Source organism: Trachypithecus francoisi, unplaced genomic scaffold, assembly GCF_009764315.1.
Source record: "Trachypithecus francoisi isolate TF-2019V2 unplaced genomic scaffold, Tfra_2.0 Lachesis_group3, whole genome shotgun sequence".
In the NCBI taxonomy this organism is placed as follows: Eukaryota; Metazoa; Chordata; class Mammalia; order Primates; family Cercopithecidae; genus Trachypithecus; species Trachypithecus francoisi.
The window spans coordinates 34,224,175-34,237,623 of NW_022681468.1; the positions used below are offsets into that span (position 1 = coordinate 34,224,175).

General features: G+C 44.0%; 1 protein-coding gene across 1 annotated transcript in view; it reads right to left on the reverse strand.

Annotated features, from left to right (window-relative positions):
* The window catches only part of RBM25 (RNA binding motif protein 25), a 70,535-nt gene that overhangs the window by 38,707 nt on the left and 18,379 nt on the right, over positions 1-13,449 (reverse strand). The window contains exons 3-5 of the mRNA XM_033187525.1: positions 12,533-12,582; positions 9,946-10,113; positions 2,721-2,778 (exon numbers count right to left, since the gene is read on the reverse strand). Of these exons, the coding sequence (XP_033043416.1) occupies positions 2,721-2,778; positions 9,946-10,113; positions 12,533-12,582 (276 nt within the window). The remainder of the gene's footprint in view (positions 1-2,720; positions 2,779-9,945; positions 10,114-12,532; positions 12,583-13,449) is intronic.

Here is a 13,449-nt window from a genome sequence, read left to right on the forward strand (position 1 = left end):
GATATCAACTCATTGTTTTAAGAAAGAAAGCCAGGGCATTTATCCTGCCTTTTCTGTATTAAATATGCCTCTATGCCAGGCATGGTGGCTCAAGCCTATAATCCCAGCACTTTGGGAGACTGAGGTGGATGGATCACCTGAAGTCACGTGTTCAAGACTTCCCTGGCAAACATGGCAAAATCCCGCCTCTACTAAAAAAAACAAAAAATTAACCAGGCGTGGTGGTGGGCGCCTGTAATCCTGGCTACTCAGGAGGCTGAGGCAAGAGAATCGCTTGAACCCAGGAGGCGGAGGTTGCAGTGAGCTGAGATGGTGCCATCGCACTCCAGCCTGGGCAACAAGAGCAAAAAACTCCATCTCAAGAACAACAAAAATGCCTCTAAGTTACCAAATAGTAGATGCAGGGGCAACTTTCTCCACAGAGAAGCATTCTACTAATATATGAAAAAGATTTGTTCCTCAATGAAAGAATGACAGAATTCTTCAAAACATACTACTGATGAGGCCCCGCGCAGTGGCTCACGCCTGTAATTCCAGCACTTTGGGAGGCCAAGGCAGGCAGATCATGAGGTCAGGAGATCGAGACCATCCTAGCCAACATGGTAAAACCCCGTCTCTATTAAAAATACAAAAATTAGCTGGGTGTGGTGGCACGTGCTTGTAATCCTAGCTACTCGGGAGACTGAGGCAGGAGAATCACTTGAACCCGGGAGGCGGAGGTTGTAGTGAGCCAAGATCGCACCACTGCACTCCAGCCTGGGCAACAGAGCGAGACTGCGTCTCAAATAACATAGTAGCCGGGAGCGGTGGCTCGTGCCTGTAATCTCAGCATTTTGGGAGGCCGAGGCAGGCAGATGACCTGAGGTTGGGAGTTCGAGACCAGCCTGACCAATAAGGAGACACCCCATCTCTACTAAAAATAAAAAATTAGCCGGGCATGGTGGCACATGCCTATAATCCCAGCTTCTCAGGAGGCTGAGGCAGGGGAACCGCTTAAAACCAGGAGGTGGGGCCGGGCGCGGTGGCTCAAGCCTGTAATCCCAGCACTTTGGGAGGCCGAGACGGGCGGATCACGAGGTCAGGAGATCGAGACCATCCTGGCGAACACTGTGAAACCCCGTCTCTACTAAAAAATACAAAAAACTAGCCGGGCGAGGTGGCGGGCGCCTGTAGTCCCAGCTACTCGGGAGGCTGAGGCAGGAGAATGGCGTGAACCCGGGAGGCGGAGCTTGCAGTGAGCTGAGATCCGGCCACTGCACTCCAGCCCCGGCGACAGAGCAAGACCCCGTCTCAAAAAAAAAAAAAAAAAAAAAAAACCAGGAGGTGGAAGTTGCAGTGAGCTGAGATCATACCATTGCACTCCAGCCTGGGCAAGAAGAGCAAAACTCTGTCTCCAAAAAAAAAAAAAAAAACCAAAACACCACACAACACACATCAAGTACAACTACTGACCACTTTACAGAAAATACAGAGGATAGATAGATTAATGGCAAATTATAGTACTGGAGCTGCATTCAGCAAAACTCATCTTAAAAAATACTACTGCACAAATGACCCAGTTTCTTCAACAAATAAACTGCAAGGAAATTAGAATAATTTAAAATATTAAGAGTATGGTCAGTTAGCTCAGTTGGTTAGAGGATGGTGCTAATAATAAAATATTAGGAGACTTAAAACAAATTGCCAACTAGTTGCAATGTGTGGACTTCATATAGATCCTAATCAAATGAACTATTTAAAAAATTGACACTTGAGGCCAGGTGTGGTGGCTCCTGCCTGTAATCCCAGCATTTTAGAAGGTCAAGGTGGGTGGATCATCTGAGGTCAGGAGTTTGAGACCAGCCTGGCCAACATGGCGAAACTCCGTCTCTACTAAAAATACAAAAATTAGCCGGGCATGGTGGCGCACACCTGTAATCCCAGCTACTCAGGAGGCTGAAGCAGGAGAACTGCTCCAACCCAGGAGGCAGAGGATGCAGTGAGCCAAGATCACACCACTGCACTCCAGTCTGGGTGACAGGGTGAGAGTAGGTCTCAAAAGAAAAAAGGCCGGGCGCGGTGGCTCACGGCCGGGCGCGGTGGCTCAAGCCTGTAATTCCAGCACTTTGGGAGGCCGAGACGGGCGGATCACGAGGTCAGGAGATCGAGACCATCCTGGCTAACACGGTGAAACCCCGTCTCTACTAAAAATACAAAAAACTAGCCGGGCGAGGTGGCAGTGCCTGTAGTCCCAGCTACTCGGGAGGCTGAGGCAGGAGAATGGCGTGAACCCGGGAGGCGGAGCTTGCAGTGAGCTGAGATCTGGCCACTGCACTCCAGCCTGGGTGACAGAGCGAGACTCCGTCTCAAAAAAAAGAAAAAAAAAGTTAACAAGCCATGATTGTCTCTTCTTCTCCCTTACTAACACTAACTTCTAATTGTTCCATCTTGATCATGCAGTCATTTCTTGAGACAAAAGAGACTTCTGAAAGCACAAGAAACCAGTTAAATTGAGCAATTTTAATTTTTTCCTTTCCTGTTACCTTTTTCCTCCTTCAGATCTCAATTCTCAGCCAATATTTTCCCAAACTGCCTTTTAACCCTATTTCAATAAAAAAGAGCACAAAGAGTGCTAATAAAATAAGTCTCACCAATAAAGACAATAAGAGTAAGTCATGCAAAGTGACGTAAGCACACAGTTTGTTAAAGTGATTTCAGCAAATAGGAAAAAAATGACATACCTTGAAGCTTTCCGGAAGCACCTTGTACTCTCTTCCAGCTCAAAACCAAACCACATTTCTTAAAAAGAAAACAAAACAAAAAGATTGCTACCATTTAACAAAATAATTTTTAATGTAACTAAAAGCAAAATTATATGTCTACTGGGGTAAAAAGCATAAAATAAAAAACCAGCAACTACATTTGTGAAAATTTTTGCAATTCCCACAAACTTATCACATGAAAGAAATGAACAACAAATCATTTAAAGAAAAATGTAAATTCTTACTGATTTTTCATGTGCAGAACATTGTTTACCTTTTATTAAAGTTTCACATCACTACTTATCCTAACGAAATAAACATGTAAACCTAAATGCCTAAAAATAGAATGGTTAAAACAAACTATAATAAATTTAAGGCCGGGCGCGGTGGCTCAAGCCTGTAATACCACCACTTTGGGAGGCCGAGACGGGCGGATCATGAGGTCAGAAGATCGAGACCATCCTGGCTAACACGGTGAAACCCCGTCTCTACTAAAAAATACAAAAAACTAGCCGGGCGAGGTGGTGGGCGCCTGTAGTCACAGCTACTCGGGAGGCTGAGACAGGAGAATGGCGTGAACCCAGGAGGCGGAGATTGCAGTGAGCTGAGATCCGGCCACTGCACTCCAGCCTGGGCGACAGAGCAAGACTCCATCTCTAAATAAATAAATAAATAAATAAATAAATTTAAGTAAATATTATGAACCTAGAAAGAAACGTTTTGAAACAAAAATGTATGTATTTATAAAGGATTTTTTTTCTTTCGAGACGGAGTCTCGCTGTTTCCCAGGCTGGAGTGCAGTGGCACGATCTCGGCTCACTGAAACCTCCACCTCCCAGGTTCAAGTGATTCTTTTGCCTCAGCCTCTGAGTAGCTGGGACTACAGGCATGCACCACCACACTTGGCTTTTTTTTTTTTTAAGTAGAGATGGGGTTTCACCATATTAGCCAGGCTGGTCTCAAACTCCTGACCTCGTGATCCACCCGCCTAAGCCTCCCAAAGTGCTGGGATTACAGGTGTGAGCCACTGCGCCCAGTCATCAAGGATTTTTAACATGGGAAAACGCTTGATACGGTATGCAAAAATAACTTGGGAAAAGAAAATGCAAATACACAAGACTTTAACTATAAACAAAAACAACTTTCTGTAAAACAAAGAGAAATATTCCAAAATGTGAAGGAGAGCAGGTTATCTGAAGGTGGGACACTATTATACTTTAAAAATAAAAGCAGGCCGGGCGCGGTGGCTCAAGCCTGTAATCCCAGCACTTTGGGAGGCTGATGTGGAAGGACTGCTTGAGCACAGGAGCTCAAGACCAGCCTGGGCAACATAGGGAGACACCGTCTCTACAAAAATTAAAAAATTAGGAAGGTGTGGTGGCACGCACCAGTGGTCCCAGCTACTGGGATGAGGCAGATAGATGGCTTGAGCCCAGGAAATCGAGGCTGCAGTGAGCTGTAATCATGCCAACCGCACTCCAGCCTGAGCAACAGAACCAGACTGTCTCAAAAAAGAAAAATAAAATAAGGTTCCACCCGGTTAAAAAAAGACAGAGGGAGGGTGTAGGTGAGAAATCTTCAGAGAACAAGAGAAAACCAATGGAAACTTGAAACATGGCATTAAAAATAAATATTTCAATGGAAATCTGGAAGGTAAAGTTAAGGACAAATCCCAAGAACCCGTACAAAAGAGTAAGAGATGGAAAACAGGAAATCAAAAACACATAGGTCAACCCTGGAAGTTCAACATCCAGAGTTCCTGAAGAAAGACAGTAAAAACAATTCTCAATTAGCCCAGAAATTTCTCCTGAAAAAAGTCTCCAGAACGAAATGGCCCACCAAGTAAGTGACCAACACAATGATATAAGAAAAGTAAGAAAATCAAATAAACATTCGCAGAATTTCACACAATTAGGAACTAAAACCTCTAATCAGTCAAATCCACACTGGGAGAGGCATTCCAAGGTAAAACAGGTCACATACAAAGAACATTCAGAATGATACGGGACTTCTGAAAACGATAATTAGATGCTATAACACCATAAGGCAACACCTTCAATGTGAGGAAAATAAGCTTCAACATAGAATTCTATATCCAGGTAAACTACTGACCATATGAATAATCAAAATAAAAAGCACTTCAGATTTAGATTCAGAAAAGTTACCAACCACATACCCATATATACCATGTACATCGTGTATAAAGGATGTATCATCCCAGTATAACAGGAGCTACTATGGGTCGGCACAAGCAAGATACCGGATCCAAACCATCCAACTCAGGAGAGCAATAAGGGGAATACTAGAAAAGACAGAAAAACGGCCGGGCGCGGTGGCTCAAGCCTGTAATCCCAGCACTTTGGGAGGCCGAGACGGGCGGATCACGAGGTCAGGAGATCGAGACCATCCTGGCTAATATGGTGAAACCCCGTCTCTACTAAAAAATACAAAAAACTAGCCGGGCGACGAGGCGGGCGCCTGTAGTCCCAGCTACTCGGGAGGCTGAGACAGGAGAATGGCGTGAACCCGGGAGGCGGAGCTTGCAGTGAGCTGAGAGCCGGCCACTGCACTCCAGCCTGGGTGGCAGAGCAAGACTCCGTCTCAAAAAAAAAAAAAAAAAAAAAAAAAAAAAAAAAAAAAAGAAAAGACAGAAAAACTCCAAGGATAAAAGTAGACTTAGAGGAACCAGAACACATGAGATGAACAAAGGGACCTGACAGGAGGGGCTCTAGAAAAGAAGGGAAAAGAATCCCAACACTTTGGGAAGCCAAGGTGGGTAGATCACTTGAGGTCAAAAGTTCGAGACCAGTCTGGCCAACATGGTGAAACCCCATCTCTACTAAAAATACAAAAATTAGCCGGATGTGGTGGCAGGTGCCTGTAATCCCAGCTACTCAGGAGGCTGAGGCAGAAGAATCACTGACCCAGGAGGTGGAGGTTGCAGTGAGCAGAGATCGCATCACTGCACTCCAGTCTGGGCAACAGAGCTAGACTCTGTCTCAAAAGTAAAATATTAAAATAAACAAGAAAATGGACTAGGCACAGTGGCTCACTCATGTAATCCCAGCACTTTGGAAGGCTGAGGCAGGCAGATCACTGGAGGTCAGCAGTTCCAGACCAGCCTGGCAAACATGGTGAAACGCTGTCTCTACCGAAAATACAAAAATTAGCCAGTGTGGTCCCAGCTACTCAGGAGGCTGAGGCAGGAGAATTGCTCGAACCCCGGATGGCAAGGTTGCAGTGAGCTGAGATGACGCCACTGCACTCCAGCCTGGATAACAGAGTGAGACTCCATCTCAAAAAAAAAAAAAAAAGAAAAGAAAGAAAATGCAATCAGAGCACATAACCTAGTTCTGCTAAAACTATTTACATAATAACACTTATTAACATAACAAGTTCGCCATCTTGTAACACCTGTAAGGAAGCTGGGGAAGGGAGATTGAGGCCTTTAACAGTTTAGGCCTCAAGCTACTATGTCAACAGATAATACCAAAATTACGTAGAAAGGACAATAAAAAAGGCATATTTAAATAGGAATAAGGTACTTCACAACACAATGTAAAAGTCTAACTAAACCCCCACTGTTTTTTTTGTTTTTTGTTTTTTGTTTTTTTTTTGAGATGGAGTCTTGCTCTGCCACCCAGGCTGGAGTGCAGTGGCCGGATCTCAGCTCACTGCAAGCTCCGCCTCCCGGGTTTACGCCATTCTCCTGCCTCAGCCTCCCGAGTAGCTGGGACTACAGGCGCCCGCCTCGTCGCCCGGCTAGTTTTTTTTTGTATTTTTAAGTAGAGACAGGGTTTCACCGTATTAGCCAGGATGGTCTCGATCTCCTGACCTCGTGATCCGCCCGTCTCGGCCTCCCAAAGTGCTGGGATTACAGGCTTGAGCCACCGCGCCCGGCCTAAACCCCCACTGTTAAAAAAGATGTATAAGAATAGAAACTTGGACATAACACTGCTGCAGTAAGTATAAATAAATTGGTGTGGAATTATCTTGTAAAGCTGCAGATAAGCATGCCCTAAGACTCAGAAACCGCACTTCTATGAGAATATGTGATGAGAATCTTCACACATACACCTAGGGAGAAAACATTAGCGGTAATAACATTGCAAAACAGAGACTTCCAGAAGCAGACAGGAGCAAACACATTTCCACCCTCCAGTACCTTCTGACTTTCCTGAATTCCATCAGAGCAGAGTTAGTGCTAGTTCTCTGCAGACCCCAGATTAGGCCTTGTGGCTGCAGTGAAAAGAACCCCAGGAGAAAACGCAGGAATGAAAACGGAGTCGGGCTTCAGACTGAAATTACCAAAAATTCCATGGAAGTAAAGGAAGAAAATGAAACCGAGAAACCCGAAACATCCTCAGACCAGTTAATTAAAACTGCGAGAGTACCCAGGAGATCGTTTTCTAAAAGAACAGGAATTTCTTAAATGTGAAGAGTTGAGGCAAGAATCATGAATGGTATAAAATAATTGCCCAGCATCTCAGAGGGGCATAAGGAGAGCAGGCAACAATATTTCCAGAGGATGACAAGACTGCGGGACTCATACTGAACTACTCATGAGCTGAACCACAGGTTGATAACCCTGGCCCTGTCCTTACAGAGAACCTACACAGGACTCTGGGATACAGATGAAGAATGACATATTTGCAAGTCCTCTCAGTGCAGAATATAGTCATTCTTCTAAACTCCTCTTTTTGTGTGTGAGACAAAGTCTAACTCTGTCGCCCAGGCTGGAGTGCAGTGGCGCCATCTCAGCTCACTGCAACCTCCGCCTCCCAGGTTCAAATGATTCTCCTGCCTCAGCCTCCCTAGTAGTTGGGATTGCAGGCACCCACAACCACGCCCGGCTAATTTTTGTATTTTTAGTAGAGATGGGGTTTCACCGTGTTGGTCAGGCTGGTCTCAAACTCCTGACCTCAAGTGATCCACTCGCCCTGGCCCCCCCAAAGTGCTGAGATTACAGGTGTGAGCCACCGCACCCTGGCCTTATTTTATTACACAATCATTCAGCATTATTTCACTTAACAATGTATATTTATCATCAAGATAAAATCTTTTTTTTTTGAGATGGAGTCTTGCTCTGTCGCCCAGGCTGGAGTGCAGTGGCGCGATTCGCTCACTGCAAGCTCTTGCTGCCTCCTGGGTTCACGCCATTCTCCTGCCTCAGCCTCCCAAGAAGCTGGGACTACAGGCACCCGCCACCACATCCGGCTAATTTTTTTTTTTGTATTTTTAGTAGAGACAGGGTTTCACCATGTTTGCCAGGATGGTCTCGATCTCCTGACCTCATGATCTGCCCGCCTCGGCCTCCCAAAGTGCTGGGATTACAGGCATGAGCCACCGTGCCCAGCCATCATCAAGATAAAATCTTAAAAACTAAGGTTAGAAAAGTGAATCAACAAGTTTACCAAATTTAAACAACTTATTACTATTCAAGCTCAGAATAAAACTTTAAAAGGAATCAGTCAATCATCATTGGATGCTAAAATCAATGTTTAAGGTCGCTGGGGAAAAGGACTCGCACAGTCTCAAAATATTAACCCACGCCAGGTGTGGTGGCCCATGCACGTAATCTCAACACTTTGGGAAGCCAAAGCAGGCGATTTGCTTGAGGCCAGGAGTTCAAGACAAGTCTGGTCAACATGGCAAAACCTTGTCTATACAAAAAATACAAAAATGAGCCAGGTGTCATGGCACATGACTGCATGAGAATCGCTTCAATACAGGAGGCAGAGTTTGCAGTGAGCCGAGATCTCACTGCATTCAGCCTGTGTGACAGAGCAAATCTGTCTCAAAAGTAAATAAAAATCTTTCATTGGATCATAGATGAAAAATAAAACAACTATTAATATTATGGCCATTACTGGGAAAATTAAATATGAACTACATGTGCATTAGTTAATAATACTATATCAGGCCGGGCGCGGTGGCTCAAGCCTGTAATCTCAGCACTTTGGGAGGCCGAGACGGGTGGATCACGAGGTCAGGAGATCGAGACCATCCTGGCTAACACCGTGAAACCCCGTCTCTACTAAAAAATACAAAAAACTAGCCGGGCGAGGTGGCGGGCGCCTGTAGTCCCAGCTACTCAGGAGGCTGAGGCAGGAGAATGGTGTAAACCCGGGAGGCGGAGCTTGCAGTGAGCTGAGATCCGGCCACTGCACTCCAGCCTGGGCAATAGAGCGAGACTCCGTCCCAAAAAAAAAATATATAATAATAATAATAATAATACTATATCAATTTTGTATATTTTTTTGTTTTAGAGACTCTCTTGCTCAGACTGGAGTGCAATTACAAGATCATAGCTTACTGCAGCCTTGAAATCCTAGACTCAAGCAATCCTCTCACCTCAGATTCTGAACAGCTAGGACTACAGGCGTGCATCACCACACCTGGCTTTTTATTTTTAATTATTATCATTATTTTTTTGAGATGGAGTCTCGCTCTGTCGCCCAAGGTGGAGTGCAGTGCCGCGACCTCAGCTCACTGCAGCCTCCATCTCATGGGTTCAAGGGATTCCTCCTGCTTCAGCCACCCAAGTAGCTGGGATTACAGGCACATGCCACCACACCTGGCTAATTTTTGTATTTTTTGTAAAGATGGGGTCTCACCACGTTGGTCAGGCTGGGCTTGAACTCCTGACCAAAAATGATCCACCCACCTCAGCCTCCTGAAGTGCTGGGATTACAGGCATGAGCCACTGCATCTGGCGCTATTATATTTTAATTTTTTGTAAAGATGTGTCTCAGTATGTTGCCCAGGCTGGTCTCAAACTCCTAGCTTCAAGAGATCCTCCTGCCTCAGCCTCGCAAAGGACTGGGATTACAACTACAGGCAAAAGCCACTGCACCGGACCAAATTTCATATGTGATAGTGGCATTGTGAGTCTGTCGCAGAATTTCCTTGCTCTTAGGAGATAAACGAAGGATTCACAGGTAAAATGTCATGTCACAATTTACTTCCAAATTATCCAAGAAAAAAGTGTGCGTGGTACATATGTGTACATAAAGTATCTAAACATGTTCACTGATGAATCTAGGAAAAGAATACAAATGTGTTCACTGTACTACTTTCACCTTTGCTGCAGGATTGAATTTTTTTATAATAAAAAGCAATCACTGAAAGTCGTCTTTCTGCTTAAGTTTGAAATGTAGAACGACAAAAAAATTTTTAATGAAAAATAAACAATTTAACTTACAGCTAAGAGTTGTCTTATAAGCATGTCTGAGGCTTTTTCGGAAATGTTGCCAACAAAAACAGTAGTAGTAGGACCACAATTTTCATCATTTTCTTTAGCCTTTAAGCCTGGATGATCCTTTCTTGCACCCAAATGCTTTCCAACCATAGACACAGTGGGTACTAAGACCTAAGGTGAAGAAACGAAATAAAAATTGATTCAGCAATTAAATTTCCTATCCCAATTAACATTAGGCTAAAAACATCAGGATTAAATAAATACATATAACACATTATTTATGCTTGTATACTTCTAAAACTCCTAAAGTGCATAGCACATTTCATTAATGCAAACTTATTTGTGACAAGTAAACCTCTACTACTAGATTACCTTTCTTCTTAAAAAAGAAAAATAACCAAGAAAACTTTGTTATGTTTAAGATATAATTTTTATTTTTATTTTCTGAAACGGAATCTCGCTCTATCGCCCAAGATGGAGTGCAGTGGCTAATAGCTCATTGCAACCTCCGCCTCCTGGGTTCAAGGGACTCTCATGCCTTGGCCTCCCAAGTAGCTGGGATTACAGATGTGTGCCACCACGCCTAGATAATTTTTTGTATTTTTAGTAGAGACAGGGTTTCACCATGTTGGCGAGGATGGTCTTGAACTCCTAGTCTCAGGCGATCCTTGCCTATGTCTTAAACATTTAAAATTTATGCCTTAGACCAAGTGCAGTGGCTCATGCCTGTAATCCCAGAACTTTGGGAGGTCAAGGCAGACGGATCACCTGAGGTCAGTCTGACCAACAAGGTGAAACTCCATCTCTACTAAAAATACAAAAAATTAGCCGGGCATGGTGGCGCACACCTGTAAGCGCAGCTACTCGGGAGGCTGAGGCAGGAGAATCGCTGAACCCAGGAGGCAGAGATTGTAGTGAGCCATGCCACCATCGCACTCCAGCCTAGGCAACAAGAGAGAAACTCCGCCCCACTGGCCCACTGCCCAACAAAAAAAGACATAAAACATTTAAAATTATCAAATATATCCAGAAGTTGTTTTCTTTTTTTTTTTTTTGAGATGGAGTCTCGCTCCGTCGCCCAGGCTGGGGTGCAGTGGCCAGATCTCAGCTCACTGCAAGCTCTGCCTCCTGGGTTCACGCCATTCTCCTGCCTCAGCCTCCCGAGTAGCTGGGACTATAGGCACCCGCCACCTCGCCTGGCTAGTTTTTTGTATTTTTTAGTAGAGACGGGGTTTCACCAGGTTAGCCAGGATGGTCTCGATCTCCTGACCTTGTGATCCGCCCGTCTTGGCCTCCCAAAGTGCTGGGATTACAGGCTTGAGCCACCGCGCCCGGCCCCCAGAAGTTGTTTTCATAATTTTACTCTCAGTACTAATATAAAAGCAAATTTCAATTATCCATGCTAATCCTCTAGCAGAATATTCAAATACTCCACAGCACTCTCCCCTATATTTTGCCTTTTATCAGTTATTTATGCTATCTTATTTTCCCTTCATGACGTTCAACTTTCCCGGGGAAGAAACACATCTTTGTACTTGACACTGAATTCAGCAAGCACCCTCAGGAGGCACTGAATAAACAGTGGTGAAATGGGAGAGCTGCTCTACTCCTAAATTCTAGCTTTCTCTAGCCTGAAATACAAGGAGGAAGAGTACATGCCTGAGGCTTTCAAACATGGCCTAACTCTTGGTGTTCAATGCAGGAAAAGCTGAACTCCCCTTTGGCTGCAGAACCACATTTCTTAGTGGTCGGCCTCACAGCAGATTCTCATTTGCTCACGTAATTCCTCTCTCCCTTTGACCAAGAATAACACTCCTCACCCCTTTTCAAAACCCAGATATTAAAAGACACTGAAAATAAAGAGACCTACCCTCCCTTGTAGAATTCCAAATAAAAGTTAAGAGAGTTATTATTTATTCGTGTGCTACAGTACAGCAGCATTCTTAACAAAGATGCTTGTAGTGCTCAGAAGATTTGATGAATGTGGAGAATTAAGGTTCTCCACATTCAATTAAGGTTCAAGAAGGAAATAATGAATGAGAGCATTTCAGCAGAAGAAAGGTTTTAGTAAAGTCTTACAAAGCTTGAATATACCACACTAGAGGACAGAGAAAACTAAGATAAAAATCGCCTGGAAAGGGCGAAAAATTAGGAAGCTAGGAGGAAACGTGTAAAAGGTACTCCACACAAATTTCATTTCAAAATTTTAATTTTTACAAGGATCATTCCTATGTTCTTTTAAGAGATCAAACATGTCACATCCTTCTCCTATCTCCCAGGACCAAGATGAGAAAGCAATGAAGAGCCAAAGCCCTAAATCTGTAATAACAAGTATATGAAGAGTCTAGAGAGTAACAGGAAAATCACAGAATTATCTACTTAGGGAGCACACTGCAGGTGCAACTGCATATATGCACACCTAAGTGAAAATGATACTTATTCAAATAAATGATATGCTATACAGGGGTGCTCTCATTCTGTCCTTGTTATTCTTTTAAATACTCATAATGTATTTAAGTTTATCACACTGTTTAGCTTAAAAGCACTAGCACTACCATAACTCATGACTCTTCCTTTGAGTTATACTTACAGTTGGAGCAGGAGCCATAATGCTCATTGGTACAGGAATCATTGGGGTCCCTAAGAAAATAAAAACCACACTGATTTTATATGACTGCATTCTCTATCAACAACATGCCACACAATTAAGTATCCTTACTCATAATTAACATAAGTGGAAATACAGGACAAATGAAAATGAAATACTGATAAATACTACCTTATTTTCAAAAGGAATGTGCTATCAGGTTGGTCCATACAAACTTACAAAAAAAGACTATTCTGAAAACAAAACGGCCACCTCAATATGCTTTTGACTTAAAGAGCATAAAATTCTGGATAGTTATCCATTCGGGTTCATATGGTTCAGTGATCCTCAAAACCAACCAATACAGACTGACTTACAGGTGAACAATAATATTAAAGAATCCTTTAAAAGTAAAAACAGGCCGGGCGCGGTGGCTCAAGCCTGTAATCCCAGCACTTTGGGAGGCCGAGACGGGCGGATCACGAGGTCAGGAGATCGAGACCATCCTGGCTAACACGGTGAAACCCCGTCTCTACTAAAAATACAAAAAACTAGCCGGGCGAGGTGGCGGGCGCCTGTAGTCCCAGCTACTCGGGAGGCTGAGGCAGGAGAATGGTGTAAACCCGGGAGGCGGAGCTTGCAGTGAGCTGAGATCCGGCCACTGCACTCCAGCCTGGGAGACAGAGCCAGACTCCGTCTCAAAAAAAAAAAAAAAAAAAAAAAAAGTAAAAACAGCCAGGCGCGGTGGCTCACGCCTGTAATTCCAACTCTTAGGAAGGCACAAGCGGGAGGACAGATTAAGCCCAGGAGATCGAGACCTGCCTGGGCAATATAGTGAGACCCCATTTTCCACAAAAAGGGAAAAAAAAAAAGACCAAAAAAAAAGTAAGACACGTGGTACAACATGGTGATACAGTCAG